General features: G+C 41.3%; 1 protein-coding gene across 3 annotated transcripts; it reads right to left on the bottom strand.

Moving 5' to 3' along the window:
- Nucleotides 1-710: 710 nt before the first annotated feature.
- LOC121299429 (immunoglobulin-like and fibronectin type III domain-containing protein 1) lies at nucleotides 711-26,712 on the bottom strand. 3 transcript variants are annotated; one of them, XM_041227114.1, is made up of 26 exons: nucleotides 26,611-26,712; nucleotides 20,466-20,557; nucleotides 19,498-19,551; nucleotides 18,038-18,160; nucleotides 16,566-16,705; nucleotides 16,338-16,437; nucleotides 15,260-15,298; nucleotides 14,886-14,931; nucleotides 14,433-14,610; nucleotides 13,668-13,781; nucleotides 12,887-13,055; nucleotides 11,962-12,234; nucleotides 10,588-11,130; nucleotides 9,952-10,500; nucleotides 8,434-8,558; nucleotides 7,980-8,121; nucleotides 7,292-7,588; nucleotides 6,545-6,844; nucleotides 6,119-6,292; nucleotides 5,856-5,984; nucleotides 5,231-5,533; nucleotides 4,783-4,871; nucleotides 4,424-4,616; nucleotides 3,790-4,083; nucleotides 2,843-3,169; nucleotides 711-1,853 (listed from the first exon to the last, which is right to left on the bottom strand). In XM_041227114.1, exons 2-26 carry the CDS (start codon nucleotides 20,506-20,508, stop codon nucleotides 1,849-1,851), a joined length of 4,749 nt encoding a protein of 1,582 aa, XP_041083048.1. In that variant the 5' UTR covers nucleotides 20,509-20,557; nucleotides 26,611-26,712; the 3' UTR covers nucleotides 711-1,848. The 3 variants fall into 3 exon arrangements, with proteins under 3 accessions (XP_041083048.1, XP_041083046.1, XP_041083047.1); XM_041227112.1 differs by having other exon boundaries at nucleotides 9,952-11,130; XM_041227113.1 differs by lacking the exon at nucleotides 19,498-19,551 and having other exon boundaries at nucleotides 9,952-11,130.
- Nucleotides 26,713-27,303: the final 591 nt, after the last annotated feature.

The raw sequence follows: 27,303 nt of genomic DNA, 5'->3' as shown, positions 1-27,303 counted from the left end.
AATCATTTAAACAGCATGTGTATCTATCTACCAGACTCGCATGTGTGGATGATTTTACTAACGACACTCCAATAACACTTTTAACCCTTGGCGGTACAAGGGACATATGTGTCCTACAAATTAGGAATGAGGCAAACTTTCTTATATTTGGAAAGAGGTGCATGAAAAATCAAAAGGGGTATCCAACAGTTTACAAATAGAACAGGCACAGTTTGTTTTTGTTTTTTTCATTTTAATATTTATTTTCGAAAACTTTGATGCAATTTCCAATGACAAGTCATCGCTGTACTGTCGTTTAATTCATTAACATCCAAGTGTAACAATCAGAAAGCTACACTCCAGCTGTCAGTCACTGCACAAAAACTGAAAGCAGGGATGCAATCTGATGGAATCTATCAACTGCTCCTTAAAATAAATTATCACATACATTTATAAATTAGCTGCATAAAAAGGTGAGCAAAATATTGGACACAACAAGATTAATTTCAAAAGTAATTCATTCTGATGATATATTAAAACTCAAAGCATATTTAAAACAATTCTGTTCATTTGCAATTTCTTCTATAGTGGTTACGAACTTTCTTTTTTTTTTTAAAATTTAGTATGTCCAATTATAATTTCCCCCCCTGATTTTTCTCCCAATTTGGAATGCTCAATCGCTTTTCTCCTCACCGCAGCAATTGCCCACATGGCTCAGGAGACACTAATTTTCAGTGGGCATCCTCCATTCCCACGACCAAACTAACTTCCTTTTTCACCCAGGGACAAAGGCCAGCCCTTCAGGGGTCCGCCCTGAGCACACTGGGCGCCTGGCCAGCAGTGTTTGCTGTAGAGCGATGAGGAGAAACAGCCCCTGCCGGTTTTACCTCCCTAACCCACGGGAGCACCAGAGCCAATGCGACGATCGCTTCGGAGTCCCCAGTGAAGACACGAACCCGCGTTGTACGACTAGCCCTGCGCACCACGTGGCTGTGCTTCTACCAGGCGAGCCACTAGACCCCGAAATCACCATTTTGCTTGAGTCTACCGTGCATGTACGTTTTGATGGGTATGTAACAAAAGGTAAAGACAATCTACCTGTTGTTTAAAACTTGAAGCAAAAGACTCATTTGTTTTCTAGATACCGTGGCTCAGCCCAGACACTTGTGGTGCCTCTGGTTTACTGTTCACCTACCTGGAGCCCCAAACACCATCTCCACTACTGAAGCCAGCAGTGCAAATAGCCACAAGTTTCCACAGCACTCAGTACTGTAGAAACAGCAGGCATAGAACTGAACTTGCATGTGCCAAGGTACAGTATCAGACTCATCTAAGGTTTAGTTATGGTGTCTAGTCAGAGTAAGAACTTGTTAACTTTATTCCTTGTGAGTCAAAAAGATAAAACCTGAAAAAAATCCATAAATTGTTCATGATCATTGTAAATTGTATGTGCAATTACAAAAATACAATTTAGTCATGCATGTAATGATAGAAAGCAACTGCAGTCAGGCATGCAGATCTTTTATACTCTCTTGTAAGAGATTTCCCATATGCATGAAATACCTAACTACTGAGAACTCATCCGCTTGTAAAAACTTCATCATATACTTATCATGCACTGAAGGCTCCAATTGAAATCTTTCTCATCTGCAACCAGACTTCACACGCCTCCAACACATGCACGGCTAGTTCATAATTTCATTACACTGCACATACAGTATCACACAAGAGCAAGTGTTAAAATATATACATAAATCATTTTCATTTAGTTGATTACTTATTTCTACTGAAAACTCAAGCTTTGCAGGAATTGTAGAAAAGAGAGTACAGAAAGGAAGCAGGCCAATTCTATACCGCATGGCTGCAGTTTTATTCTGAAAGAAGAAAAGAAAAAGATACAGTTAGGATACAGGGCGCAGATACGTGTCATTGCATTTGAGGGCTATTTCGGGCAAGAGTATGTTTTAATGCACTGTTAAAAACGTTAAAGAAAAGTAAAGAAAAGCAAGCTTTATTTTCTCATTTTAATCCGTGCAAGAACACAAATGACTGGTTAAATCACGCCAATGTGTGCTCTCAAATTAATTTGATATTAATACGAGGAATTCTTTGATATAGCGGTCTGATTTTTTTTTTTCTTTCCCTCAGTGATGAAGGTGCTTGCACATTTTCAAATCAAATAAACAAGGTCTTCATGTTGTCAGCCTTAAAATATCTTTCATAGAAACAAACATCAAACAAGAAAATATAAAAACAGTAGGTGCCCTAGGTAGCAAGCTTGTGCACAGAATAATGTACTGTAAAATGAAACTGCACAACAAAATAAATATGTATGTATGCATTTCTGTATTATAAATTACAGGAAGATACATTATCATTACAAACCGTTTATTTTAAGGACTGAAGAATCTATTTTAGAAGCATGTTTTTAAGGAGTGCTAGTTTAAGTTGCAATGAAGTCTGCCACTGTAAGGAGCAGTCGATGTGCCCTGTGTGAAACTGGTTGGTGCTCAGGCTTTTCTACAGTGACGTTGCCTCTGACAGTAGGTCAGATGTTTCTACAGTAAAGTCACCTACCAGTCTACAGCTATGGCCAAAGTTTTGCATCACCTAGAATTTTAGGATTACCAGAAGCCACAATAGTAGTACAGTATTTCATGTTATATTTCAAAATGTCGCATTTTTAAATTTTTTGTCAGTTAAGTATGTGGAAAACTGCAAAGCCATATGTAATTCAATATGTTAACGTACCATTATTCAGCAGGTTGTATTTATGAAGCAAAATGTGCTAATTTTATAGGGTGATGCAAAACATTGTAGTTTGTGTAGTTGTGCAAGTCTGGCGCTTCTATGGTGAAGGTACCTGTAACGTTGAGTCTGGTGGTGCACTCAGCTCTGCCCATGCAGTTCTCAGCTATGGCGCTGTATTCGCCACTGTCTTTGGTGCTGACGTTGGAGATAAGCATAGAGCAGACTCCGCAGATGTTTGAAGTGTAGTACTGCGCGTTATCCATGATGCTGATGTTGTTGCGGTACCAGGTGACAGTTGGCGCTGGGTTGCCCTTCACGGCACAGCTCATGTTGCACGGGTACCCACGCGGCACTGTGTGGTTCTTCAGCCGTACCGTAAACTTTGGGGCCTGCCTTGAATCAGTCTGCTTGTAGGTGGGCATCTTCACTGTAAATTTTTCTGAAATCAAGCAAGACAAAAAAAACAGTGATTGCCCAGAGTAGCTTATGGGTTGGCAGCATGTATGAGAGATGTTTCAGTATGTCATTCCCTGGTGTATATTTTTTTAATAGTATTTTAAAGCAGATTTTTACTTGCATTAAATTAAACTTTTGTGACTCCAGCCGAATGTAAAGATGAAAGGATGCTGGCGGGCTATTTGTTACTTGGCTACACATCCAGTACGCTTGGATTATTCAGCTTTTCTTGGGATTAAAATTATGTCTAATAACTTGCCATCACTTACCCTTATTACATAGCTGATTGGAAGCCTTGTTTTTACGTTTCTCCTTGTTACTGTAGTGGCTATATTGTGCTTTTCATCACAATCTTTGGGGCAAGGATGCATTGACTAATCAGATGTTAAAGCATATGTCTGTAAAATTCTGTGATAATTCTTTAATCCAGTTTAAAGTACATACTGTAATGCCTTGAGCTGGGCTGGGGATCTCTACAGGATAAAGGAGACTCTCTAAACTTTGACATTCCCTTTCGCGAGCGATCAAAGAGGAAATTAGCATTTGACTTGATGCTAGATGGTACCTTGACGTGAACATTTAGAAGGTGAAAGAAATTCTGACCTTTTTGCTTGGTGATGCCCCAGGCCGGGGAGTCGGAGGCTGTGCTGATGCCAATGTCGTTCTTGGCAAAGACCCTGAAGTAATACTGGCGGTCGCTCACGATGACTGCTGTGAACTTGTTGTTGAAGATGTTGTCTGCCACCGTGTGCCAGGATGGTTTGCTGGAGTCCCGCTTCATCACCAGATAGTGCAGCTGCTCATCCCGCTTTTCATCCGGAGAGGGCTCCCAGGATATTGTCACCGTGCCTGGGACCTTCTCATCCAGCTCAACCGGACCTGGAGGCTTTGGGTCGTCTACATAAAACACAGAGCAATGCTTTAACACTCTCCCGCATGGCTACACCATCAACCAGATCCACACCATCAACCAGATCCACACAGAGACTGTGACTCTGACTGGCTCTGCGTACAATAATTCCATTGTATCTATTCAGTTATCCTTAACGATGACCAGCTCACTACTGCCTTTTGGTGCTTTGCTTGTTTAATTTACTTTAAAGTGGGATATGTACAATTTAAGTGCATCATTACAATATGACAGTAGCAATGCTTCCAGGTATCTAGTTCCTTCTTGTGTCTGAGAGCAAGTAAAAGATGTAACAGTAGTGATTGTTACAGCAGGGTGTTACAGTACCTGTAACGCAGATCTCAAAGCTGAAGCACTCCTGGCCGAAGTAATTCTTAACCATGATGGTGTAGACCCCGGAGTCGGAGTGTTCGGATGTGGGGATCAGGAGCTGGGACAGTCCGTCTGCGTTGGTGATCGTGGCTCGCTTGGACACGGAAGAGCCACCTTTCAGCCAGATCACGTCTGGAATCGGGGAGGCCTGGAATTGGGGAGGCCGGCGTACGTCACTACTTCAAATCTGCAGCAATTTAAGCCATTTAAACCAGACCTCATGACGAACATGCACTATGTCCCCGTCACAGTATTCTTTGTGTGCTTGCCCTGTGCCCGGCTAAGCGTGTGTTCTGTTTTGTGTTGCGGCTCACCTCGAAGTTGATGTTAGCCCGAATAGTGTTGCCCGCCTTTACCACCATGAAGCTCTTGAGGCTGGATTCATTGAGGAAGTGTGGTCTCACTGAAAGAAGCAGACAGAGAGAGACTCACAAGGGCACCTGATAGAGAATTCTCCTAATTACTGAAACAAATAAGCTGATATTCCCTGGGCATTGTTCCAGTTTAATAGTTAATATTCAGAGTACAAAACTGAATATATGGTAGCATTCAGGAAAAAAAGGGCTGGAATTTTACAGGAGATACAGTACCTCGCTGGTTAAGATATAAAGGCGAGTGAATTGCTATGCCACCTACCATTATAATTAATTCTGCTGCAGCTTGTGAGTGTTCTTAGCTGCTGGAAATAATAAACCTTTAAGCAACCTTGTTAAATACATGAATTCGTGGCTTGTGTGTGTGTGTGTGTGAATCCACACTCACCTGGTGGTGGCATAGCAATTATGTAGTTATCCAGCTTTTTGGGCTCCCCTAGCCCTCCGTCATTGACAGCAATCACCCGCACAAAGTACATCTGCATGGACTTGAGCCCCTTGATGGTGTATGAGGTGGTGTTGGTGGGAGACGAGTTGTAACGCAGCCAGGTGCCGCTGTCCTCAGGCATCACTTCCACATAGTAGCCCTTAGCCTCATCACCCGCATCGGTGCTGGGCTTGGACCAGGACAGAGACAGGGTGGTGTATGTCGAGTCAGTCACTTTGAAGTCGTTCACCGTGCCTGGGGGCTCTGAAACCAACAACACACAAACTGCTGTTCAGGGCTCTTATACTACACATTTAAATAGCTTCCAAATTTGTATTTATTTATTGATTTATTTATTTATTTATTTATTTATTTATACTTTTGTTATTATTTTTCCTTTTAGCAGTCAGGAAAAAAAATATAGTGATTTCCTGGAGCACATCCCCTAACACCACTGTGGTATCTGGGATGTGATTAAAAATCTGTTTTTACTGCCAAGTTTCCTTAAATGATGAACTTCAAAGATGAAATAGAGCAGCTTTACTTTCCAGTTACTACAGCTGGAAAGCAGTCCATTGATACTTACTCATGGGGTCCCGGGCAAAGGCAAAGTCAGAAGGGATGCTGGGCTCGCCCGTCCCAGAGACGTTGACCGCTGCCACGCGGAACTCATACTGCATCCCTTCCACCACATCAGTCACTGCGTGCTTCAAGCCTGCAATACAGACTCAAAGTGGTCTTTTGTTGTAGTACTACAGTACTTAATACACAGTTACACAATGTTGATAGTAAACTGTACACAGGCACTGTACTCTGTTAGAACCCTTCACTAAAATCGTGACCACTGACCTTTAATGGGCTCTTCTGTGGCAGCTGACCAGATGCTGCTCCCCTTTTTCCGCTTTTCCAGGATGTAGCAAGTGATTCGGGTGCCTCCGGTGTTGTGTGGGGGAGACCAGGAGAGGGTGATGGATTTGCAAGAGGTAGCAACTACCTTCGGTGGGGCTGGAGGTCCGGGGAAGGCTAAGAGAGAGATGATAGAATCAGCACGAAGAAACAACGACTGAGCATTAGTTCCCTAGCATTGATATCTTTAGTGACAGACAGGAGCTAATTCTTAACATTCAGTACAAAACTAACTGAGGGTGAAAACTGGAACCTAGTTACACTTTAGCACAACTGCAGTCGTTGTTTGAAATATGGATGAACATATTCCAGGTTATCATACCCGGGGAGCACAGTGTGACTGGGACTCTTGCAGGTGGTTAGACTCACCTTTGGTACCGGCAGTGATGTCATCAGTCTCCAGGGCATCGCTGATCCCCTCAGTGCTGGTGGCCCAAATTCGGAAACAGTATTTCTTGCCTTGCTCCACCTTGTCTGTGGCAAAGATAGTCGTGTCACCAGGGACTTCGCCCATCTTCATCCAGGTGTTGCGTCCCACCTGCTGCCTCTCCAGGATGTACTTCTCAATGGGTTTCCCGCCGTTGTCCCGAGGGGGCCTCCATTTGATCTCGATGCGATTAGCGGAGCTGTCCAGCACTTCCACTGGGCCCTGGGGTGGCGTAGGCTTGTCTGAAAGAGAGACAATTGTCTCCTAATTTAAGATTTTCTAACATCTTGTTTTGGTTCCAGTGGACGACCTGCGCCCCTTCAGCTGTGCAGCAGCACTGTCACATACAAACAAAATGCAGATATTATTCTAGCTTTTTATGGGCTTTTCCAACGGGGCATTTGATTGTTTTATCAGCCATTTTTTTTCCAGCTGATACATTATCTAAAGAATAAAGTTTATCTACTTTTTACAGTGTCTGTCCAGTATCTCTGTCCAAAACAAACCACTTAAGAGTGTTTAAGAGACCTCAAGTTATATAGCAGGTTCTGGTTTTGTAAAATTGTTAAAGTGTTTCTTCTCCTCATAGACAGGAGTAAACACAAAATATGGCCTTTGTACTTTCTGGAGTATTTAGGACTCAGTCAAGCTGAAGATCCCTTGCACAGTGTTCTGGATGCAGCCCTTACCTAGAACGATGAGCTTGGTGACAGCCTCAGCGGTGCCACTTTCGTTCTTCAGCTTGAGTTTGAGCTCGCCTGAGTCCTTGCGTTGGCATTTGCCAATGAGCAGGCGGGTGTGGTCGGCCCCCTTCTCCACGACTGTGCGGTTGTCTTCTGACAGCTCGTCTGCGTCCTTGTACCAGGACACCTTGAATGGTGGCCGGCCACTGAACGGCACCTTGATCGCAGCATTTTGCCCCGCCTTCACCACCAGGGGCTCCTTTGCCAGTCGAGCCAGCTCTTCCATGTCAATCTCCGGAGGATCTGAAGGGCAACAAGGAACCAAACTGTACCATACCAGTCCCATTTATAAAATATTCTTCATGAACAACCAAGTCAGGGTGCTTTAAAAACCTACACACTCTAGATGTCAAGATAATCCAAATATCAACTGTTTCTGCCTTCATCCATTCCAACTATTTATAATTTAAGAGCAGAGATGCAAGGGGGAAACTATTAAATGTTCTTACTGCCTAATTTTTTTTTAATTAGATTGACTACAGAGTCAAAATGTCTGGTTTATGGGTCATACAAACACACATACATACAATCATTTGACTCCACAATGTTTACTATAAACTTCACAGTATATACAATATATAAAACATGTTATCCAGCATACATAATAATATGAGAGACAGATAGGCTGACATACCTGTCACAACGACATGTGATTCAGTTTTGTGTCCCTCTGCCTCAAAGCGATACTTTCCAGCATCTGAGTCTTGGATGTTAGAGAAGACCAGCTTGTGGACGGAGCCATCTTTACAGATGCTCAACCCTTCACTGGACTGCAGCTGGACACACACACACACACACACACACACACACACACACACACACACACACACACACACACAAAGATTTCAGTTTCCAAAGTCCTGATGATATTTGCATTTTAAACAAATAACTGGGTTGTGATGTCATCTTGACAAATCCCTGTTTTATGATGTTTGCATTGGTTCTTCTGTAGTTTGATATTCAAAACAAATGAACAAAACCCAATATTGGCAAGACAGAACCATCCAAAAACTTGTAATATCTAAAAAAAAAAGGTAAACAGAAGGTGCAAAATAATCTTGCTGCTTCGTTATCAGGTTAGGACTTACTTTTACACCATCTTTAAACCAAGTACCATCTGACTCTGCACTGCTCAAAGCACAGGTCAGCTCAGCTGAGTGGCCCTTTCGAGCTTGGATATCAAAAAGCCCTCTGGTGAAATGGACCACCGGCTCTATAAATCAAAGAGAAATTACAATTAGAAATGATTTCTGGCAAAAAGTGCTTGATTAAACCATTAGAGCAATCTACCTCCTCAGGAGAGGAGGAGTGTGTGTGGGGTCGCATAGAAAGGTACCATAACCAGAAGTTCTGATAACATACATTTCTGACCAATAGCACCCACTTGTGCCATGCCTCCGCTCATTCCTGATTGGTCCTGCCCACGTTTGAATCAGAGCCGTGCACATGTCAATCATTGGTAAGGCTACGATTTTGGTACAGTAATTTTTTGTACATTTCACGGGCGAGGTGTGGTAAAGAAAGGTCACCAAATAATGTAGTTTTAATGGAGAGTCATTAAGGGGGGTGACTATGACTAAAGAGATAGTTCTGTAAAATGTAAAAATTTTTTTTTTTTTTTAAGGCAGAACATTTTTGGTCACAGTTGTGGGTCTCCTACCCTGTGCAACAAGTCTTTTTTGGAAAGGTGTACAGCCTTCTAATGCCTCACACTGTCACATACCCGCATCTCTCTATATAATTCTCCCTCTCTGGTTCTCTGTTGGTTGAGAGGATGGATGTACGAACGATGTAGCTTTTGATCTTTTTAAACCTCTTGTATAGAGGTACAAACTCAGAACATCTACTTAAATGTAAACGTATCCAGTTTTGTGAATGCAGTCTGTATTTAAAGTATGAGCAACAGCTGCAACCACTTTGCGCAGTCAAAAGGGCTGCGACGTGATGAGTCCTTCGTACAGCAAATTGTAAATCTGCACAGCTTTTCCAGATTCTGAAACAAACATCATGTTGTAAAGAAAACCTCTGTAAGCTGGTAAACTTGTGTTCTCCGATGCATTTGTTCTTCTGCCTTTACAGCTCACTCACGTTTTGTTTGTATTTTAGCTGTCACCCATTTCCATGCTTAATCACTCAGCTACCTCATTCACTGACCTACATAGCTACACATAAGTGCTGCATGCGTGCACAACCAAACAATTTACACACACTCACAGATGTGGATTTTCAGTGCAATACATACTGCATTTTTTTTAAAGGAAATAAAAGAAGCGCCTAATCACTGCCTCGTCTGCTTTCGAACCAGGAACACCGCCAAGACGGCATTTGAGCCATTCGGTTTAGTTGAAATGGAATGACACATTTGTTGTATTACTTGCATATGCAGAGTTACAAAAAAAGTGAAATCCAATAAAGATACGTGTAATACAGCAAAAAAGCAATCGACCACAGAACAACAAAAACTAAACCCGTCAAACTGGTCTTGGTGAGTTAGACCAGCCCCAGTGGACTTTCCCTAACCTATGAGCATTTCTGTACTTGAGGTGTCTCTATAAACCCCTAAAAGATTTCTCAAATCAGTTTCCATGCAGCAGTGACTTCCATACCAGTGATGGTATCTTCAATCAGGGGGCTGCGTCCTGCTCGCCTTTTTTTCCTGTTCTGGTCATCTGTAAGTCCACTGACATCCAGCGCTGATCCATCCTTTCCTCCTGATCCAGAGTGTCCAGACCTCCCAAGACCACCCTGGCCTGTCCCATCTCCAGATAACCCAGATCCATCCAGCCCAGAGCCTGTTCCCTCTACACCTAAACCTCCGGCTCCTACTTTGCCAAGGACTGAACCATCACCTAGCCCGCTCCCAGCTTTTGCTCCTGAGCCATCCCCAAGGACGCCAAGCCCCATCTGTCCACCCTTGCCTACAATGCAGCCCTGTCCATCTAGCCCCATCTGTCTACCCTTACCACCAAGGTCGCCCTGTCCATCTTCTAGCCCCATCTGTCCACCCTTGCCTCCAAGGTTGCCCTGTCCATCTCCTAGCCCCAACTGTCCACCCTTGCCTCCAAGGCTGCCCTGTCCATCTCCTAGCCCCATCTGTCCACCCTTGCCTCCAAGGCTGCCCTGTCCATCTCCTAGCCCCATCTGTCCACCCTTGCCTAAAAGGCCGTCCTGTCCATCTCCTAGCCCCCCCTGCCCTCCCTTGCCTTCAAGACTGCCCTTTCCATCTCCTAGCCCCCCCTTACCTCCAAGGCTGCCCTTTCCATCTCCTAGCCTCACTTGTCCACCCTTGCCTCCAAGGCTGCCCTTTCCATCTCCTAGCTCCCCCAGCCAATCCTTGCCTCCAAGACTGCCCTTTCCATCTCCTAGCCCCCCCTCCCCCCCCTTACCTCCAAGACTGCCCTTTCCAGCTCCTAACCCACCCTTATCTCCAAGGCTGCCCTTTCCATCTCCTAGCCCCGCCTGTCCTCCTTTTCCACCCGCCATTCCTCCTTTCCCATCTCCCTTTCCTCCTTGACCAGCTTGCCCATCTCCTAAACCCCCTTTGCCACCCATCCCAACACCCTCCTTTCCCAATCCGTCACTGCCATCTAGTCCATCTGTGCTATTCTGTCCCCCAGACCCTAACCCTGCACCATCACCGGCCCCAGACCCATCCCCGAGAGACTTCAAGAAGTTATACAGGATCCCATCAACTGGCTGGTTCGTAAGCCCTGCATTTATATCAATCGCCTGGCCTTTTTTTGGCTTCTTCTTGCCTTGGATACTCGGGTCCACGCTTTCTTCAGCTTAACCAGTGAAGAGGTGGAGTGAGCGCAGCAGCAGATGGTGGGAGAGCAAGGAGAAGGGAAAAAAAGGAAGATGAAATGGTGGTTGATAGAGGCAAGTGTATGGGATTGAAAATGGTGATATGTTCTTGGTCACAAAAAAACAGATATTAGTTGGGATTAGATTAGGGATAAGGCTTGGCCGTTTTCTCTGATGTCACTTCTTCAGCTAGCCTCTTTGTACTGTAGATCATTTAATAAGATTAACATATAAAGGTGCAAACTGCACTTTAAAGACCATTAAGAAGGAGGCAGTTTGGTCCGTCATGTTTAGCTGTACAACTTAACTTGGTAAACCATTCTATGCAATGTCCATCTGCGTTAGAATACCTGAATCAGGGAGCACAGAATATGGATATGTGTGCTTAACAGAAATGTGATATATGGGTTTAGAGGTAAGGAACGGGGTTTGGCAAGTGCAAGGATTTACAACAAATATAAAGTGTCTGTGAAATGAGGTAAACATATGCACTTAAGCTATATGAAAAGATCCAAATACACAATCTGAAGTTCTGTAAAACCAAAAACCAAGGAGCAATTTTTCATGTCTTTAAGGAAAGCCAAATGTCCATGAAGACAGCCATGTCTCGATTTATGTGTGGTTGGCATTAACACTAACACTGAGGGCAGATGAAGAGCCAGGTGCATCACCCAAAACAATGCAGTTAAACAGGATTGATTGGCACTGTTCTGAGAAAGTACTGAGGATGTGGTCTTACTGGTCTATGAATTTTGAAGGAATTTCAAAGGCAAACAGTACAATAAAAAAAGCAGAATGGTTTGCCAACTTACTTTCCACCAGGAGCCAGGCGCTAGAGGAGCGAATGCCAGCCGCCACTGAGTAGATACCCTTGTCTACAGGCATGACATCCTTCACTACCATCCTGTGAGTGAGCTTGTCCTCCGACACTGCAAACTGAAACTTCTCCCCCGCCTCGAGTGGCTTGTTCTTGAACATCCAGACCAGTTTGGGGAGGGGGTGGGTGATAATGCACTCAAACATGATGTCATCACGCTCTTTGCACTTCACCTCCTTCAGCGGACTCGCAAAGTTCACAGGTATAACTGCAGGCAAATTAAAAAGAGTACTATTCATCATCACCCTTTTTCACCTGTATATAATTGACTGGAAAATACAGTTATTATACAATTACAATAGCGCTTTATTGACAGGAATAAAACTACCATTAGCAGATCATAGCATTACCATCAATTTTAACCCAGTCAAAGGATTACAAAAACTTTGGTTAGCAAAACTTTTGGGTCTGAGAAAAACGAAACAAACATCTTGGTCTTTATGGAACAAATACCTTATGAATCAATACACCAGATTAGGTTTCTCTGCAAGTGTCTTCAGTGCCACCCACTGGTTATTGAGGGATTTGATTTTGCTTTGTCAAAACTGGTTCATTTTACTAAGCAACATTTTCACACTGCACCCTTGTAATGTTTCAAGAGGTTATTTAGTTGTACAGGCAAGTCTAAACAGGGTTTGGTCCCTAATGTTTTGGATGAATGATTTCTAAAGAAGGCACTAGTTTTGACACTAGCTGAAATGTTATATTTTTATGATTGAGCGCTTTGAAGTTACAGCTGATTTGTCTTTTTTATTTTGTGTGTGCTGTAGTTGAATTGAAAAGTGCAAACGCAATATTTTGTCATCAGCAGCCCTCATTCAATGTCACAAAGCTGCTTTGTGGAGGGAAGATCTGCTTACACTTTGTTGGCAGGTCAGTGGAGAAGACATTGGTACTCTCCACATCCACCTGGTATAACCCTGCATCTTCTGGCATTAGGCTGTTGATCGAGAAGATGTACTTTTTGCCAAACTTTTTCAGGTTGTGCTTCATCTCCATATCGATGCTATAAGGAATCATCACCCCATCCTGTAAAAAAGAGCACCTGTTAGACCCCAATATAGCCTGGGTATGAAGCAACTACTGAATCAAAGAGAGCATGAACACCATATCAGTGTGTTACATTATACAACAGCCAGACACCGCTCTCCCATTGTTTTCTATAGAGGTGAGCTGTGCTGTTATTACTCAATAATGGAACAGCAAGGTAGTGTGATTACACTAATTGAGGACACCAGTTCCAAATCCACTGCTTACTGATTAAACACGTCCAGTGGGTGCTTGAGCCCCTTTCATAGGACTGCAATGATAGTTTCACGCCAACGAAGGTACGTAAACAAACAACTTTAAATAGCCCCCGGGTGTCATGCTTTTTCGCAATCCAGTTCTGTTCTTGCCTTGGAACATGCCACAGCAATGCCATTACCTCTAAATAGAGCACAGCTGATATGTATCAATGTAGCAGCTTTGTGGAACACTGTAGATTCACATTCAAAAGCAGACATCAGCTCGCACAATTAAGCCACTGTTATTTATACACAGTACCGTACAGACCATCAGAAGAGTCTTTGATTTGCTGCAGCACCGCTTCAGGTCAAGTTCAAAGACCCCTCAATAGCAATGCAGGTGCACCAAACTCACCTTATACAGGAATATCCTGCTGTTGAGATCTTTGAGCTCCATCTCAATTTCAAACTCTGCCGAGCCTTCACTGTTTACTTGGATATGTCTTAGGTTACTGATGGCTTCAATGTACTTGGTGAGTTAGAGGGAGAGAGGGAATGAGGAAGGGAGAACATGTGTGATTACGCTAGAGATTGATAGAGGAAAGAAAGGTTAGTGAATGAGTGATGACATGACATGAAGGTAAAACACAGGTCCAGCCAAACTGGTTTCTTACAGCTGGTTCCACAGACCTATTATTAGCACAAATCTTGGACCTTATCTAAAGTAACATCAGGTAGTCTTAGATTAGGGCTCATCAGGATCTGTGAAACCAGCCTCGTGGTTTATGATTGAGGATGGAATTAAGTTACTGTGGGTTGTATGTTTGTATGTTGTATGTCTGATTCAATGTATGATTCAAGGCTACTATATAATATTGAACCTCACCACTGGGACCTGCAATGGGACCTTACTGTTGTCTTAGTGGCTTATCCCCCCCAACCCTAACCCTAACCCCCCCCCCCAAAAAAAAAGATAAAAAAATAGTTTTAAGCTTTATGGTATACCAACAACTGCACTAACTAATATTTTTGGTACAGTTCAATACATGTAAAGTATACCAGTTATTCTTGTGAAGAAAGAATAAGGATATTGTAAGCTTGAGGATAGGGGATGCTTTATGAACAACATGTTTCTCTGTAAGCGCTGTGTACAGCAGGCAGCTGAGGAGCTCTCTGGTACCTTGGCCTGCTCTTCCTCTCTCTCCTTCTTCATCAGGTTCAGTTTAGTGAGCATGCCGCGGAAGTCTGTGTAGCCGTACTCCATGCAGATCCGCTCATAGTCCTTCTTATCTGCGCTCATCAGGAGCTCCCACATCTTTTCCTCTGACATCTTCTCCTGTTTGACTCTGGTACCAGTCCTGCAAATATGAATAGAATGAGGCTGACTGACCAGGGCTAAAGGGTCACATGTGCAACACAACGCATTGTTAAAACCAGGCTTGTAGAACATCTCAACCCTACAAAACACCTGACTTTCACCACAAGCTATCCATCTGAGTCACAATTTGCTGAAGGGGTATTGAACCTATAACAGGTTTTTAATGTCAAAATAACATCAACGTCAGTCTTTTTTGCTGGAATCCACTCCTAAGAGATGCATAACATGGTCATCACCTGACCACAGTCGACTTACGTTTTCTTCAACAGCTTTCTGAACTCTGTAGGGTCCTTGCTACCAGCTGAAAAAAAAAGTGTACTGTGCTGATCATTTGACATAGTGTCAATGTAAAACCCACTAATGAATATATGAAAACACATTTCATGGATACAAATTAATTAATTGAAAAAAACTACTTGTAACCCTACCGTAGATATTATAAGACAAACCTGTTTTTGTTGTTGTATTTTCTATAGGACATTGAGATCCCAAGGTATAAAAAGGGGGGGGTTTAAAATTAATATTTGGTGTTATCGTTTAATAACTTTGTACCATTTTCACTATTGCAGAGATTTATTAAAATGTTCTTTATAATGATGCGCGCTGTTTCTCCATCCAGTAATAATCACCGTTATTAGTCTCAGGTTTAGTCTTCTTCTTAAGCCCAACTGAAAGAAAGAAAGAAAGAAAGAAAGAAAGAAAGAATTGAGGTAAAGAAGCAGTTTCTCTGTGTAATATAGCAGAGTCCTTCTACAGACAGTTCATTATAACAGTATTATATATATATATATATATATATATATATATATATATATATATATATATATATATATATATATATATATATATAATAGATGGGCTTCAGTGAGTTACAGGAAAATAATTTCATCTAGGGTTTCTGTGACATCATAAGTTACGAGACCTTAGGTTGAGTAATTTATAAACTGTCACAGAAACAAGAGATGGAATAGTTTTTCTGTAACTCACTGAGGCCCATCTGTTGTATTTTTATAATACATGGGTTCCCTTGTGATGCTAGTATTAAAGAAGACGAGGTTCAGCAGTACAGTTTTTTTTTTTTTAAACGTAGCGGTTCAGTGCTGTACACACGTTCTGTGTCGTTATCTGTTTCTCCGGTTTCTCTTGAGATACGAATGTACCAGCTTTACATCTTCTTTTTTTTTTCATATTCTCATTTTGTTGCTCAGTAATGAACATTTCTGTACTGTGAGTGTTGTTGATTGATTGAAAACAAGACATTTTGTGATTGACTTGAAAGTGATGGTCTCAATGAGTCGAATGGGTCAAAGTTCAAGTATATTTTCCTATAGAGGAATGATCAGTTTTTGACATCACTACTGTGGTATGATGCCATTTTTTTAGAATGGCTCAGGATGCTTCTAATTGCAGTTATCCTGATTTTTTTTTATGTATTATGTAAGTTCCTTTAACCTGAGTTTAGGGACTCCTCTTTAGTTACATTTGCCTGCCATAGATACAGTACATGTAACTAAGCGTTTTAGAAGTTAGAGCCAGAGCCATCTAGTTCTGATCTAGCCTACATTACAAACGTCTATGGCAGGCAACTAGAACAGAACAGCATCTCCTCCACTCATGCTAACCCCGGCTTATCAAGCACACACATGCTTTTACATACAGGCAAGACTGCGATGTTAAAAGGGTTTCCTTTCACTCGGGTCCACTTACGCTCAATAATAATCAGCGTCACAGTGCACACCGCCTCTCCGTACTCATTGCTGGCATAGCATCTGTAGGTATCTGCATCGTCTCCGTTAGCTTTGATCACCTGTTGAGCAGTTAAAGACCAGGCTGTTAAAAACCAGTGATCTATCTGTCAGGAACTGGAGCTGTGAAGGGTAAGAGTCCTTTTAAGCATTGTTAGGTTTCGTTTACTATGCATGGTTATTCTCTTACTTGTAAACTGTACTCATTCAGGACTTTGTCGTAAGTGAATTTGAACTTTTTAGGGTCATCCATATCTCCATTAGCCCTGCTCCAGATCACCTCAGGCTTGGGATCCCCACTGGGCACAGCTTTAAATATGGCTGTTTTACCTTTCAAAGAGGAGAGGGACACAGACAAGTCACGGCAAAGAAACAAAGCCTAGCTCGAAGAGATACTTCGCAGTTAGCGTTGAAAGGGTCACCAGGGCTTCAAAACACATTGAAAGAAACAACTCAAACATTTACTCTAGGGGCTTGTAAAGAGGCTCAGAACTGGAATTATAATTAATTTGTTGTTTTTTTTTCCTTTAAGAAAAATGAAATGTGCGAATGACATGTTGAAGGGAATAGCTTTGAGAATGTAGCTTTTGTCACTGTTTATTAAACAAGAGGCCCTGAGGCAGAGTTGGCTACATACTGAAGTGAGGACACAGTGGTTTTCTTGTTTATTGTATTTACAGTACATGTATAACATGGGGACAGATGTCGTCCATTAATAATGTGGTAAAAAGTAGCTTGGGGCTTTTCAATGACAATACATCTCTCAAGCTTCTGTCTTGTGATTTATGATGTCATCAAACATATCACACACATCTCTCTTGTAGATGTTTACATTTAGACCTGCAGCTGCTGGGATTTATCCATCTACACAATGATTAAGAAAATCAAATAGCTGATTTCAACACCTGTGGTGTCATTCTTTATAAGATAATCCAACTGCGACTCTCATTTGAATGTATATTAGTGTGTCACACGGCCCGGAATGGTTCACTACAGCCAGGGGGGTGTCAGCGTTATACCTCATCCATCTTGATGGAAGCGTTTTTCTTTACAACGCTTTGTGATGTAAACCGCGCTAACGTTTTATAAAGGCCAATCTATCTATGTCTGTCTTTCTACTTGTGTCTGTATCTGTAAAAATACAGACACAAGCATGTATTGAAACCCAGCCAAGACAGTAAAAAGTGATCTCATGGCGATCAACTTAGCTTTCAAATTGCACATTCCATGCAAGCACATTGCAAGTGACACATATATCTACTTTATTACCCGCTGTAACAGTCTGCACAACTCTATGTATAGCAATCTGCAATGCAAATGCCTGTCAGTGGGGAAATCTGAGAAATTGTACGCCTGCATTTAGGTACTTCTGTACAGTACATAGAGTACTTAATGTGTACAGTGTGACACAGAACACTAAGTCATGTGCCATTTGAAGACTATGCTATGCACACTTCTTAAAGCTGCAGGGGCAGCCATTATGAGCATGTTAGTATTAAATGAATGCATTGCAGTTATAAATGAGGAATGGTCACGTATCCTTCCAGAACAATGTCTTGTGTACAGTGACTCAGAGCTGAGGCTTCGCATCACACCCCATTGTAGACACCAGGATCAGCCAGCCCCACTAGCTGCAGGTTTTAGGTCAATCACTAATCTTACCTTCTTGTATTGTTAAGGGGATGGGTTTGCGCTCGAAGTCTGGCGTGCTGCATCCTTTGGGGATGTCTTCAGTGAACTGAGTTATCTTCACTCCGGCCATTCTGGATTTCTTTTTCGTACCAGCTAGAGCAATTAAATAGCACAGTCAGAATCATCATTTTAAAAAATGTCATGCATAAAAATGCATACAAATATGAAGAAAAAAACTGCAATTAGAGTAATATGTGTATTAATCTATTTTTGAAAGTCTAATCAGCTCAACACCAATCTCATATTTTCATTTTGTAGCTTCCTAAGAGTTCTCTTGTTTTATTTGGTATCTTTTTTTAATAGTATTTTTATAACTATTAAAAAACAAAAAGCCCAAACTTTTTGTCTGTACTATATCATGAAGCGGCAACAGTTGAAATGTCACAATATCACATGATTTCACAAGAAACCAGAAACAAAACAGCATGTGCCTTAAAGCAAGACACAACATCTGCACTACCTTGGTACCATTTGTAAAATTTGAAAATGTTAGTAACGTTTTGCGATGTCAGCAATGTACAGTATGCAAATGATGGTGGTCATGTGACCTGCCCGCCAGTCATTATTATCTGTGTGAGAGTGGTACTGTTCAGCAACAGATATTGGTCAGCAAACTTCACAAGGGGCATGATTGTGGGTGTCCTTACAACCGTTTTGTCCCTCAACGCAGCGGCTGCATTGACCAATGTGTCCGTCAAGACTCCCAGGTGTCAATGTTTGCAGAAAACGACCACCAGAAAGCAAAATTCAAGTCAGGTATAACAGACGAAGCCTGCAGAGCAATGTAATGTGACGAGTAGCAGATGTAGTGCAGTGGCCCAGATCAGTGAGACCTTCACTGTTGGTTTGAATAATGTGCAGGTCAGTGGCCAGTCAGTGTATAATATGTTCTATCCATTGCATCATATTTTGCTAGGTGGTTTCTTATAATGAATGTATTAGTACAGGAACATTATATGACAAGTGCATAGTGGAATAACTTTTGAATTTCAGATCACTAGGGGCTAGTGACAGCATTGAACAACCTGTCAATGAGACAAATGACTGATTTATTAAAATCCAGCAGCTTCAAAAAATATAAAAAAGGAAAGACCAAACCACTTGTCATATAATAGCTATAACTCGAGGACTCATCAAGTGTACTTGGAGACAACCATTGCTCTCGCTAGCATGAAAACGTTGACTTTCTCTGTCATTTAATCCACTCAGAAGACTGTCTCCTGGGACACTCAGTACGCCCTGTGGTTATCGCTCAATTCACGGATTGATTAACGGCAATGAAAACATTTCACGTGTTAGTATACTGGTTCTTAATACAAAGAAGTGTAAAGTAAAACATCATGACATTACAGTATCTTCATGTTTCATCGTTACTTGAACAATGAATCCATTCAGTCTGGCATTTGCATTTTTATGCACTCGCCACCTACCTCTAGTCTTCCGGGGGCCGCTTCCTTGCCAGTTCAGTATTGTGACATGGCCTTCTGAGCATAGCAAGTAAGGCATGGTTTAAGCACGTGGAAAGAAGCATGAGAGAAGCAGTTAAACATGGCAAAAGCATGGTATGGCATTGACGAGCAGGGAACTCAAGAAGGTAGCATTTTATTTTGACAGCATATTCTTGCAGTATTATTATTATTTCAGTTACCCTGACACCCCCTACCCATCTCAGACACACCGTGTTTAAAGGTTAGGTCTAAACAGTGATGTAACACTTCCCATATTGTTAGAATTAGCAACATTGTGACAGACACAAGATCTTTGTTCTTGCTTTTTTTTTGCTTTGTTTTTTACTTTAATAGAAGATATCAAGAACCACACTGCAGAAAAATAGAGTCGCTGCTTTCTGCTGGCACCAATAAATCTCCACGGTCCAGTCAAGAGAAATCAGTCTGGTAGACAATATTAAAAGGGTGCATGTTAAGTAAACTCTAAGCCGTTAGTTTGATTATTATTCACTCAAGGGAATTTCAGCTGTGGAACACAAGCTTCGTGCCCCTTCGTAGTCTCTCCTCTGTGAAATAAAAAAACACAGGGTGCAGACGAATACTTGAAACAACAAGCTTAGCAACAGTGCTAGCAAAACTAAACTAGAATATACAAAGAGTGTTCTTGTTACATGTTGGAAAAGGCACCAGCGTGTAACATGCTCGATTGCATTGAGATCAGGGATTTTAGTGACCACGGCAGATGCATGATGTCACTTCCAGCATTGCAGCCACTGCCGTCAGGCCACTTGATGTGCATCGATGCTGAAGTACACTGTGACATTCGAAACCAGGAGAACATGCCCCACACAGCTTGACAGGTCCTGATAAAGTGGGCATCGTGTATAGATTTGAAAGTCGTATGTAAGGGAATTTATTTGTAAACAATAATAACTCAAAAGTTTTCTTACCCTGCCCGGAAGCGGTCCCATTTGTCATTTTCGATGTCTTCATTTTGATCCAGCTGTTCTGGGCGCACAGTGGATTGATTATTCTTCAGGAGCTGGGGGTATAAAACTGTGTTTTATTATTCCCAGTCTTTGCAACTTCAGGCTTGTTTATTGGGACAGTCAGTTAATAGCTTCTGTAAACCTGCACCAGTAATAAACCAGTAAATATGGGTTTCCAGTTCCCAACTCCTCCTGATTACCAGCTCGCCTGTCACTTACCATTGCCCCGTGAAGGCAGCTTGATAGTGTGTGTCACTTTCATCTCAGTTTTACCCCCAGTGGCCAGTAGGTGGAAGTACGGGTATTTTATTTGCAGCACGGAAACATGATTCAGTGTATCGAAGACACTGCACTGACAGCTTTGGCCCCATTCACAAAGTACTATTGCAAAAACCTTAAGCCAGTATCATCTTTAAAGAGATCTCACAGACCCCTTGGCTGTTCATTGCTTGCTTAGGTTTCTGTAATGTTATCATCTTAGATTTGTGATACGTGGGAGAAACCACAGGGATCAGTATTAGGTCCTCTGCTATTCCTAATCTACATTAATGATTTAGATTCTGGTATAGTAAACAAACTTGTTAAATTTGCAGATGACATAAAAGTAGGAGGAGTGGCAAACACTGTTGCAGCAGCAAAGGTCATTCAAAATGATCTAGACAAGATTCAGAACTGGGCAGACACATGGCAAATGACATTAATAGAGAAAAGTGTAAGGTACTGCACGCAGGAAATAAAAATGTACATTATAAATATCATATGGGAGATACTGAAATTGGAGAAGGAATCTATGAAAAAGACCTAGGAGTTTTTGTTGACTCAGAAATGTCTTCATCTAGACAATGTGGGGAAGCTATAAAAAAGGCTAACAAGATGCTCGGATACATTGTGAAAAGTGTTGAATTTAAATCAAGGGAAGTAATGTTAAAACTGTACAATGCACTAGTAAGACCTCATCTTGAATATTGTGTGCAGTTCTGGTCACCTCGCTATAAAAAAGATATTGCTGCTCTAGAAAGAGTGCAAAGAAGAGCGACCAGAATTATTCTGGACTTAAAAGGCATGTCATATGCAGACAGGCTAAAAGAATTGAATCTGTTCAGTCTTGAACAAAGAAGACTACGCGGTGACCTAATTCAAGCATTCAAAATTCTAAAAGGTATTGACAGTGTCGACCCAAGGGACTTTTTCAGCCTGAAAAAAGAAGCAAGGACCAGGGGTCACAAATGGAGTTTAGACAAAGGGGCATTCAGAACAGAAAATAGGAGGCACTTTTTTACACAGAGAATTGTGAGGGTCTGGAATCAACTCCCCAGTAATGTTGTTGAAGCTGACACCCTGGGATCCTTCAAGAAGCTGCTTGATGAGATTTTGGGATCAATAAGCTACTAACAACCAAACGAGCAAGATGGGCCGAATGGCCTCCTCTCGTTTGTAAACTTTCTTATGTTCTTATGTTCTTAAAAAAGAATGTTTAAGAAAACTACCCGAGGGATCTTCTTTTGAAATAAAAAATGGATCTGATTTATTTTGGGTCTAGAATCAATCACGGCTGCACTACTGACCTGTTATTGAGGCCACCTCTCTTTAAACAATGTGTGTAAGTAGAGTTTGCTCTAAGATGTGTATGCCAGCAGTAGTTTGGTAGAAAGCTGTATTATATATCGGTTACCCCTGAACAGTGAACTGGAGACAAATCAAGAAACAGCTGTTGTTCATTTCAGAGCAGGGTAATCCCTGAAAATACAGTATGCAGTTGGAAGCCAGTAGACCAGTGGTTTGCAATTTCACTCAGAATTACTGCTCGTTTTATTTTGTACTGCACATCACAAGCAAAAATACACAAAACAATGAAGAAACATTAATATTGTAGTGTAATCATATACACACATTGCACAATTACACAAAGCAAATTAAATAAAACATTTTTTTATTTTTTTATTTTAGCCAACGATGCAATGCAGTGCACTAACAAAAGTCACAGGGCAGTGACGTCAGCTCCCTAACAACAAGCCTCCTATGTTGGGAATGGGTTCTTTCAATACAGCAGGTTTATGCATTTGAGAAAGGAGAAGAAGATTCCTGAAATTAATTGGAGACTTAGTTTGATGAGAAGCAGTTACCCTCTGCAGTACGAATTAAAATGGTGTGCTGCTTTTTACATGAAAAATGGGGAAGAGCAGGTTGCATAGAGGATTTGTACTGGATCCTGATGCACCGGATAAAACGAGCAAGTGGTTGTACAGTACTTGTCAGCCTATTTGTTTTCCCATTGGTCTCTCACTACATCGCGGCCCTCAATATAGAGCGGATTTAAATTGGACCCTGATACCTGCGATATATCGAGTGGGTGGTGTAATAACTATAATGTTATACATGGTGTATATTAAAGAACTGAAAAATCAAAGTGTATTCATATCCTAACTACATCAGTTCCTCCTGGCATGGATATCTCAGGTGTCAGTTCCATCTCAGTCTAAAGGAGGGCTACAGTTTGGCTTGCAGTATAAAATGCCAATGGGCATCGGAAGTGACAATTTGTCTTCCCCTCCACTCTCAGAGCCTCGAGTGAATGACATGAATCTGTTGGCCTCCCTCACCCACCTCTGAATTGAGGCAATATGTCTACTGAAAGAATCCAATGTTGACATGTTTTGAGTAAACTCTGGACTTGTTGAGGTCTCCACTAAATCCTCTGTGCTGTTTGGAGCAGAGACAAACAGTACCCTGTTGGATTCCTTTGGGACGGGAGCCAGAACGAGAGATCATCCAAATATAGACCTCAAAACAATGACGGGAAGAAACAACTACCAAAAATAAAACTCGAAATCCACTATAACGTACGTAGTTACTGGTGTTACGATGTTTATACACTCCTTCATTTTGTATTTCCATATGCAGTTAAAAAGTAACTACAGTTTCCATAAATAAGAGCATGTATTATTACCATGTTACTCCACTGTGGACATATAATTTTAAAAATGGGTAATGTTACATATTTTAAGTAGTAAAGCTGGGAATAAATGGCTTTAAAAAAACTAATTATAATTTTGTGTTTTCACAGCATTTTGTGTGGTTTTATCCAAGAAGACACTCAGCCAACTAGACAGATTATCTTGTGGATAGAGATTATAATATGTGAAATTGTGAATTGATTTATTATTATTATTATTATTATTATTATTATTATTATTATTATTATTATTATTATTATTATTCAGCCCGATCCTCTTTACCCTTTACAAAAAATATTGTTTAAAATCCTCATCACATGACCAAAAATAAATTCAACTATTGCCCCCGTATCACTGTTTATGGTTAATAGTTTTTTTTTACAAATTCCCTCGAAATGCATCATCGCGCTGAACGTCCTTCCTCTCTTCACACAGCATAGCAATATGGCGGACAAACGAAAATGGATTACAACATATACTACAAAACAAAGACGCTGCAAACACTAAAATTGTCACTAAAAGTATTATTTTCGTGTTTGCTGACCTCCTAAAATTCAAAGAAACGTTACTCGGCGATGTAAATAAATACAACGTTCACAAACTCAACGGACTTCTCCAATAATTTTTTGCTGCAGTGAGAAAGTCAGACGGACAGTTTTATGCAAAAAAAAAAAAAGTTTACTAACAGCGCTATAGACTTCAAAAACATTACTTTCTAGACTGAGTCATAAAACAAACTCATAGTGTGAAACTAAAGGCCTTTCAGGAAGAACTATAGCCTCCTGTGGCTTTGGCAATGTTGGCAATTTGGAAATGTGTGAATTTGATGGTTGCCATGCCATATCATGAAGCTACAATCACACCCGTCCCCGTTTGACAGCACCTATATAACATTTGGTATTGGTTTCCCTCTATCCACCCTCAGTGACGTACAGTAATTGAACCAGTTTGACATCCTTTCAGGTCTTAATCAGTTTATTTTAATGACACCAAAAAAAAACAAAATACCTGCAGGAATGCATACCTCAAGGAATACACTTGCGCATCACTGCTGTATGTGGGAGTTGGAAAGCATTGTGTAACATGCCACACTGCGTAATGTGCATATTCCTGCATTATCTACTATTCACTTACACCACTGAGCCTCCCAACACCTCAGGGCAGACACATGTGTCACTGCTGGAATAGCCTCCCCGATACAGGAGACCAGACAGAGGGAGAGCCCAGGGAGTCTGATCCATCATTGCTGAGTAACTATCCATTTTCAGAGAGGAAAATCTGTTGATCCCCCCCAGCTGGGTCACATAATTGGTCAAATGTGGTCAAAAATAAGGTCAAGGTGTGTGTCCCTTATCATGGAGCCAACACTAGATTAGCTGTAATTTGCCGGGAGTTAGTTTTACACTTCAGTATCCTGCCTGTCAGCCCACATCTGTTTTATGCACCAGCATAAAAGGAAATTGCCAGGCCACCGTTTGAAACCTGAGCTATGCATGATTGCATAACTACACCATAAAAACATGTAAAAGATGGTGCTAACAGCATTGTAACAGCCAGATTAGCATGGCAGCAGAATGTGTGTTTCAGGTAGGAGAGTGACTAATGGAGAGAAGATGATGGCTGCAAAGGGTTATCGCTCAATACTAATGGGCAACAACCAAACGTCTAAAGGTTGTGGGCAAGCTTTATTCACCTGAACATTTGGATTTTCACCAAGCAACGTGGCCATATATGCAGAACAATTAGGTCAGTTAGTAATTCAAATCTGTAATTAGCTTTTACTGTCTTGTTTTCTGCATGCTCACTTCACTTCACCTGTGTCCTGTGTACGCCTTGTACTGGACATATCTATATTGAAATATATCTTCCACAGCTAATAACATGAATGCAAGAGAGGGGGTATGTTCAATTGATTTCATATAAAGGTAAAATACAGTGACTTACATGATTACATATATGCTGCAGATATTATTTCCATATAACGAGGGGTTTAGACTGTAATTACACTGCAAAAAACAAGACCTGAACTGGGTTCTGTTTTCATACAAAGATGTCAAGGCTACTTGGCCTCCATTGTCCAACCCAGGAGCAGCATCTCAATCATATGTCAAGCGAATTTACCCAAAACAAATAACAGCGGTCCATAGTGTATCATTCTCCACTGCTGAGAAGGTGACAAGCCAAGAACACAAGAGTTTAAACTCAAAGCTTGGGCCAGACCAATACCTCCTGCAAGAGACTTTTTGCCATAACTCTAATTATTAGTACCTGAGACACATATATCAGTGCATGACAGCATACACCCCAAACCTCATACTCATCTACTGCCACACAGAGGCAGAATTACCAAGGTTCACATATGTTAAGGGGGGCTAAGTCATGTGCTAGGGATCTAGAAAGTTCTATTAATTTGATTAAAGCTTCTGCCATTTCAATGTATCCTCAGCCATGACTGAACCTTGCCAAACAGCTAAATATATTGTTGAACAAACACAATACCGTCCAGAAGAAGATGAACATCAAATTGTTAAACAGGGAAAAGACCCAAGGGTTGGTAACCATTAAAAAAAACAACAACAATTGAACAATTACCTGCAATGGACAATACTTAGAAAACAAGAGAGTAGTTGAGACTCTAAGCAATTTCTTCTTCACTTCAACAGTATGTACAGCAGCACACAGCACCCATATTCAAATGTGTTGATTTTCACAGCTGCAAGCTGCTGTGCCTGCAATATTGCAATATCGCAGGTAACTTGCTGCTGTTGCTTATTTACTGTGCAAAGATATACTCGATACAGCAGGGTCTTTCAAACTCCTATTTAAATTTTTTCTTTCTCCTGATAAATTTTTAAAGACACAGAGCATGTGAGTTGTTCATCTTTAAGGAAATACCTGCATTCATACATGTTGAAGGTATATTAGAAAAACAACTTGAAATCAGGTAGAAGCAGGTAAATTAACATATCATTTACTATTTGTTTTTAAAACATGTAAAAACTGGGCCGATAACTTTAAAAAAAAAAAAAAATCAAGATGAGTCCCACAGAAAAAGGAAATCAAGGAAATTGCTTATTTCCACTCTAAAGGCTTATCACCTAATTCTGCCCCAGCACTGCAATATAAAGGAAGGAGGCGAGAGAGACGCTTACCTGCTTCAGCTGTGGCTTCTCTCAGTCCCAGCTCCCCCTGCTCAGCTGCTGACAGGCTCTGATATCTGACTGCCACCTCTTAGTTTTACTAGCTAATAAATCCTGACAAGATGAGTGTGACTCCTGAGCTGACAACCTTGTGCTTTGACCCAATGACTGTCAAAGAGACTGTTGGGTGGGGGGGGGGGGTTACTATAGCCCGCCCCTCCAGAACATGCCTTCTGTACCTCAGCTTCTGAAAAACTCCAGTGCCTTCATTCTGGAATTCTACATCACTGTAGTACACATAGACACATTTTGAACCAGTATAATACCAGTGTATTTCCTTTCAGAGAGCAGAATCATTACCAGTAATGGCACTATTGCAGTACAGTGGTAGGACTCTGTCTGCAACAGATAGAGTTCCATGGTACACAAATGAATAGCCTGTGTGTATTGGGTCATAACATTGCTTTACCAATGTCTTGTACCATCGTAGTTGCCCTTGTGCCATTGCCCCTTGGTGCCAAATCATTGCATTGCCACTTCAGTGCCACTTATGTCCACAGACAAGTGGTGTGAGTGATTCAAGGGTTGCAAATGGAATATGTTTTTAAAAGACTAGGGGTGATTAGATAGAGAGCATGTCTTCATGGATGGTTAAAATTCAAAAGCATTAATATTGGCATTTAATGTTGTCGGTATAGATCATTT

This window comes from Polyodon spathula, chromosome 25 (assembly GCF_017654505.1).
Source record: "Polyodon spathula isolate WHYD16114869_AA chromosome 25, ASM1765450v1, whole genome shotgun sequence".
NCBI classification, from domain to species: Eukaryota; Metazoa; Chordata; class Actinopteri; order Acipenseriformes; family Polyodontidae; genus Polyodon; species Polyodon spathula.
Note: the sequence above shows the minus strand (reverse complement) of the source record. Positions and strands in the feature narration are given on the sequence as shown.